This window comes from Triticum dicoccoides, chromosome 2A, assembly GCF_002162155.2.
Source record: "Triticum dicoccoides isolate Atlit2015 ecotype Zavitan chromosome 2A, WEW_v2.0, whole genome shotgun sequence".
Lineage (NCBI taxonomy): Eukaryota > Viridiplantae > Streptophyta > Magnoliopsida > Poales > Poaceae > Triticum > Triticum dicoccoides.
Genome location: NC_041382.1, coordinates 646,646,916 through 646,653,740, shown reverse-complemented (window position 1 = coordinate 646,653,740; position 6,825 = coordinate 646,646,916). Strand labels below are relative to the sequence as shown.

Genomic DNA, 6,825 nt, shown 5'->3' with positions numbered 1-6,825 from the left:
GCTCCTTCGGCAATCATCGAAAAATAACAAAAGCGGGTTGGGGGGGCTTCCCCAGTGATCAGCCAAGAAGAATAAGAAATGTGGTCGGGAGGCTCCTCCTCGGTAATCCCCGACAAATACCCGAGCAAACTCCTCTGTCGACAAAAAAGGAGAAATTGGCATCTGAGACGACGTCCAGACGCCCTACGCCGAAGAAGAAAATGACTAGGGGAGCCCCCTCCCTATGGACAATCCTGCTACACGGCTCATCACTACGACAGAGAAGAAGAAGAAGAAACGGTGGTCGAGGGAAGCTCCTCCTCCCTGCGACCCATCGTGCATCACAACACACGACCCACTAGCAAAAAAAGGAGGGGAGAGAGCGGGTGGGGAGCTCCTACTTGTCTGTGTGCATCAATCTATTAAGCAAACACACAGAGTGAGGGCGGTCCAGTTTGTGTCACAAATGGTTCTTTCATGCGTATGGGTTTTGTTTGTTCGTATTGATTTTACTTTTATCTTTGTTTGTTTTCAATAAACATACAATAAATAGTAATAACTCTGTGACATAATATAAGTTATTTTTTAACAGTATAACAGTGTGAAAAGACATCTTATATTATGATATGGAGCAAGTATTTTTAAACAAGATTTTAACTTTGTGAACATTTAAAAACCTATGTGAATTAAAAAAATGTAAGAATAGTTAAAAACCGATGTGAATTTAAAAAATCAAAATCATTTTTGAAATTTATGAAAAAGATAAAATTAGTCTAAGAATTACTAAAAAAATCTAAACATGTTTTAAAACTTTGGTGAACATTTTGGAAAACAATGAATAAGTTGAAAAAATTGAAAACTTTGTTTAAAAAGGGGAAAATAGGGAAAAGAAAAAAACAAAAAAAGGAAAATTGTTTGAGAAAACAAAAAAGAAATGGAAAACAAGAAGGCACAAAAAAATTGATTTTTTTCAGGAAAAATCTGATCTCATCATTCGCGAAACCGGTGCAACATTGCCGCTAATGGGCCAGGTTTATTTTTTGACGAGTGGTTCAGGACCGCCAGGTAAAAAAAGAGAACGAAAGGCCCAGGGCCCGCAAACCAAAAAAATGGCGAACCCTAACGGCGCGTAGGTCGCTGTCTAGCGCGGTAGCGCGTACACCCTGGTTTTCTGGGCCGGCCCAACCGGTTTTTGGAAGGTTCTAGAACCTTCCCTGAACCGGTATTTTCTATTTTTTTTCTGTTTTCCTTTCATTTTATCTTTTCCTTTTTATTTTATTTTTATTCTTTGTTTTTTCAGTTTGCGAAAATCTTTTAAATTCGTGATTTTTTTCTGTTTTATTTTTCTATTTCGTTTTTCAATTTGTGAACATGTTTTTAAAAATTCATGAACATTTTTTGTAATTGTGAAGAGTTTTTTGAAATCATGAACAGTTTTTTTAATACATAAACAGTTTTTTTTAATTATGTACTTTTTAATTTTCACTTTTTTGCGATTTTTAAAAATAAATCATGAACAGCTTTTCGTTCATCGAATTCAAAAAGTGTTCATCAATGTAAGAAAATGTTTGAAATTCAAAAAAATGATCATCGAATTCATTTTTTGTTCATTGGATTTAAAAAATGTTCATCAAAATTCAATTTTTGTTCATCGAGTTGCAAACTTTTTCATCAAATTACAAATTTGTTCATAGATTTTCAGAAAATGTTCGTCGAATTTAAATACATGTACATTTTTCTGGTAATGGTGGTTTTGTTTTGACAAATTCGTGGAAATTCTCTTAAATCATGTACATTTTTTTGAAACTGTGAACAGCTTTTCGAAATTGTGAACATTTTTTTAGAAATTTATGAACATTCTCTTAAATCATGAACATGTTTTTGAATCATGAACATTTTATAATTCACTATAATTTTTTGAAATCATGAACATTTTCGAATTCACAAACATTTTTTGAAATCATAAATATTTTGTTAAATTCGTGAACTTTTTTTAATTTGCGAGCATCCTTTTACAAATTCGTGAACATTTTTTTAATTCCCGAGCATATTTTTGAAATCATGAATATTGTTTTGAAATCATGATTCTTTTTTAAAAATTAGCGACTTTTTCCTGAAATTTAGGACCTTTTGATATCACGAATTATTGGAAAAAGAAAAGAAACAAAAGGAAAAGAAGCAAGGAGAGATTGCTCAAAAAATGCAAGATGACAAGTTGCCAGCAAAATCCTCGTGGCCCAGCAACTAATAATAAAATAATGGATTAAAAAAACTAGCAGAAATGTAATCCTCGTCTTCTCCTCTTTTTTATCTCAAAAGAAAAACCATACACTCTAGTTTCATTTTCAGTGGAACCGGGGGGCTTTTGCCCTGCTGATGACGAACCAAAAAAAGTGTAACCAAGTGTAACCATGAAGGTCAATATGTGGGAACCGGATTCTCTAACATCCTCAAGGGATGTCTGTGTTCTCGTGGGTGTACAAGTAGTCAGACCACGGCCTTCTAAAAAAAAAGTAGTCAGACCACGGTGTTACTCAAAAAAGAAAAAAAGTAGCCAGACCATGACGTGCCTGCGACGCAAGTAGCATCGCCCCACTGCTCCGGTGATCCCTGAGTACGCTCCAATATACTCCCCCCTCCTTAAAATAACTGTTTCAAACTTAGTACAACAAAGTTGAGACACTTATTTTGAAACGGAAGGAGTACCATATCATACGGAATACATCAATTAATAACACTATGCTTCAGAATACCAGAGAATGAAACGCCACCATCATCGTGGTCATCATGCATTGTGTTTGGTTGACGTACAACAAGATATAGTCGTAACGTGTCAACGACCTGACAACATTACACGATGGGCAATGTTTGCAACTACAGATACAGTTAGGAACAAACGTGTACACATGTTTTTTGCACTGTATCAGTGTATCACAGGCAGCCTCCTCCCTCTGACGGTTCGGTTTCTCCATCCGGCCGTCCAAGCGCAGAACAGTCTTCACTTCGCCTTCGAGCACCAACAGGACTTGCAAATTGTAACATGACAAATCAGTTAAAATAAAAAACATGCACACAATGTGCTCCATCCGTTTCTAATACAAGTCTTTTTAGAGATTTCAATGAGGACTAGATACGGACGGATTTTAGAGTGAGATTCATCCATTTTGCTCTGCATCTAGTCTATATTGAAATCTCTAAAAAGACTTATATTTAGGAACAGAGGGAGTAACATGCTTTGCTAAACAAGAGGACTTACAGATCCTTACAAAGAGCACCGGGCTACAGAACAATCACCTAACCTTGGTCTCGTGAGGCTACAATACAAAGAGCATGCGTACATCAGGAAAGAGCACGGAAACAGTTTAAGTTAAAACTTTTGATGGCAGGTGTGAATTTTACCCTTCCTGTCTTCATTCTTTTTCTTCATTTCCAATATTGCTGCAAGTTGTTCTTCAGCTGAACCAAGAGATTTGAGATAGGCAACGATGGCATGCAGCGATTGCTCACCCCACAACATGATACGATCGTTTTGGTTATGAGAGGTACAGCCCGCATGTTTCTCAAACTTTGACGCGGACATGACCTTCAATAAGTAATAGCGTAGGTAAAGTATTTTGCAGCATAAAAAGTAGATTGTACAAAACCAAGATTTGGAATATCGGACATTGGGTCCATCAGTTTGGCTTCAGAAAATATTCAATACCAAATATTGGGTGATATCAAACCATGTGTACTTTAGATGGAAAATTAGAGGGAAATGATCATTTTCTTAGCAAATCTTATTCATATAATGTCTGCTTATCACAAATAAAATGGATAATAAAAACTCAAACATAACATAAGAAAGTTTTTGATCGTTTGATTAAGAGATTCATAAATACTCACTAAATTCTTAATGTAACATAAGAAAGTACTGTCATAACCAATAATATGCATTGCTTTAATATTTTAATATATATGTTTAGATAATACATGTTACCTACATACCGAATCAAACATAATATCAGGCTATCATCTGTCATATCACCCAATATATCATTCTGTATCAACTGATGTATGTGAAAAGGTATCATACCATATCAGAAACTGTAAGGGTAGCACATACTGGCTATATGCTAACTATGCATGAAAAGGAAATATCAGAAACTGTAAGGGTAGCACATACTGGCTATATGCTAACTATGCATGAAAACGAAATATCAGAAACTGTAAGGGTAGCACATATCTCAAGCAACCAAAGATATGGTAGGTCTTAGGTGGCTAGGTGAGCAGCTAGACCTGGGCAGCAGGCTATTTCACAAATAACAGTTGTTGTGGCTCTCAGAGTTACCACATTGTGACAAGAGCAACGGTAAAATAAACCATCAATTCTCCCTTCCAATTTTTTCTGCACATATTAAAGAAAGGATCAATAGTTGTAATGACTAATTGACTACTATAAAACATACTACAGCTTCGAGTTAGTTATCTAACCCTTTCTCCAGACTTCTGAGTATATATGATCTCTTCATTTTGAAAAAGCCCGGTTGCAAGCAATTCCTTCACTGTTGTAATTCGTCCTAGTAGCTGAATTGGGGGATCATTTGCTAGTTCACTTGATGCATCAGTTGCTTCACCTAGATCATGTTTTTCCATGAAAGGAAAATGGTCAGCCATTTGAGGCTCCATAATCTCATCAGCAGCAGAGCCCTCGAAGGTATTGTTGGCCTATAAAGATTTGGGGCCAAACTGTCAAAGATAGTAGATACAATATGCCAATTAAATATTACACCTAATTCAGGAATGTCACACATTCTCTGTCGTAGTTATAGCATCGACTTTTTCTTGATCAATGATTAACTGCAGAAGATACTCAATGTCCTGTAAATCCAATCTAACAACAATTGCTGTACAATAGTTAATTTCCAGAATTTCTGCCAAACACTGCATCTTAAAGCATAATAGCTTTTTCCAACTCCTTGTAAGAAATGTCATCATACTTTTGAACGATAACATGGTAGTGCGATTGTCATATCTTGTTTCCTCAGCTTATGTCAAGTAAACCATCGCCTTCTCATAATCACTAAAGAACTTTCATGAAGATACTGGCCCACAACACGAAGACTATCCACCACCACATTTTCCAGAAAGAGCAATGATGTGATTAACTGTGCAACTGGCTAACATATCTTGTTTCTCATACTAAGCGCCCACAGCATGAAGACTCCGACACCACAATTCCCAAAAAGCTCACAGCATGACGACTATCCACCACCACCCTTTTCAAAAAGAACAATAATGTGATTAACAGCACAACTGACAAACATATCTTGTTTCTCGAACTTAGGGGTAGCTCATATCAACAAATTCTTTTCAGCTATCCTTCTCACAGTGAGTAATAATGCTATAGGCCAAAGCATGAACTTCCATTGCTTTACTTAAGCCAAGTGCTTTGAAAAATCAAACCTCCAATGTTTTCCATACTGAAATCAAACAAATATTTTCCATAGCCTCTTGCTCCTATTTTACAAATTAAACAGATAAGTAGATGAATACTCATTCCAAAAGATTATCATATCACAAAAAGGTGTACCAAAATCAGGGGAATGTTATTCAGTTACATAGCATATAAACCAGCAGCTAATTAGAAATGATGGAATATAATTGTAGTTTTAGTGCATATTGCTCAAGTGGTACCCAACACACCCATGCACATAACAACATCAACGTATGCTACAATTGAGAAACTATCACTTATAGCTAATTGTTGCTATATAATAAAAAAAACTGCTATTTAATTTTTTTAGGGTTTCAGTCAGCAGTTAACTAGGCTTCTAGGCATACAATCTTATGCGGTGGATGGCAAAGAATAATCGCTTGTATGCAGCAACACGGATCACAAATGAAGGCTCCAGCATTCAAATACTAACCTGCCATGATGATAGTTTGATCCTCATATGTGATGCTTTACGAGAATCTGTGACTTCTACTCAAGATGAATTACCAATCCCAGTAAATTGGAATTTAAAAGTTATGGTACATAGCGCAAGGAACATTATGAAAATATATAGGTTCATCAAACTGCATTATCCTTTTATTTTTTGTGACTCACAATTTCACACAGATTCGACATGGAAACCTAGTTTTCTTTTGGGAATCTTATAACAGTACTGAGAACAATGCAGTTAGAATGTACAGATAATGATCAAGTATTACAGGCACCTGGTTGCTGATCTCCATGCTCATTGATCTTTCAACCTTTATTTGCTTGTTTTCAGGAAGTCCTACATATGATCTTTTTGAAATCTCACCTTCAGGGATATGATGCTTCGTTACCTGTACAAAAAAATACTTCCCCGTTCACATCTAACCAGTGGAATAGAAGAACAATACAGCTAGAATGTACAGATAATGATCAAGTATTACAGGCACCTGGTTGCTGATCTCCATAGTCATTGATCTTTCAACCTTTATTTGCTTTCTTTCAGGAAGTCCTACATATGATTTTTTTGAAATCTCACCTTCAGGGATATCATGCTGCTGGGTTACCTATACGAAAAAAAACTTCCCCGTTCACATCTAGCCAGTGGAATAGAAGAACAATCATCATAGCATCATAACCTGGATGTGTGCCCTATACTTGGATTCTAGAGTCTAAATGGTGTCGCATCCCTTCCCGACAAACCCAGTGTGCATATTATGATAATAAGCAATATAGATGAGCACTTCAGTAACCTATGCTGACGAGAAAAGTTTTCAGACTCACCTTATTACGGACATGTATTTCCACTTGCTTAGCAGCCAATGAGGGTGAATCATCTGCCTGAGCCTAACAAAAGATATAATAATAGCCTCAGTAAGTCGGGG

At 36.2% G+C, this 6,825-nt stretch overlaps 1 protein-coding gene across 1 annotated transcript in view; it reads right to left on the bottom strand.

The window, feature by feature from the left end:
* Positions 1 to 2,766: 2,766 nt before the first annotated feature.
* LOC119358048 overlaps positions 2,767 to 6,825 on the bottom strand; it is a 5,224-nt gene continuing 1,165 nt past the window's right edge. The window contains exons 2-7 of the mRNA XM_037624767.1: positions 6,725 to 6,787; positions 4,453 to 4,686; positions 4,310 to 4,366; positions 3,379 to 3,562; positions 3,236 to 3,293; positions 2,767 to 3,004 (exon numbers count right to left, since the gene is read on the bottom strand). Of these exons, the coding sequence (XP_037480664.1) occupies positions 3,274 to 3,293; positions 3,379 to 3,562; positions 4,310 to 4,366; positions 4,453 to 4,686; positions 6,725 to 6,787 (558 nt within the window). The 3' untranslated portion in view covers positions 2,767 to 3,004; positions 3,236 to 3,273. The remainder of the gene's footprint in view (positions 3,005 to 3,235; positions 3,294 to 3,378; positions 3,563 to 4,309; positions 4,367 to 4,452; positions 4,687 to 6,724; positions 6,788 to 6,825) is intronic.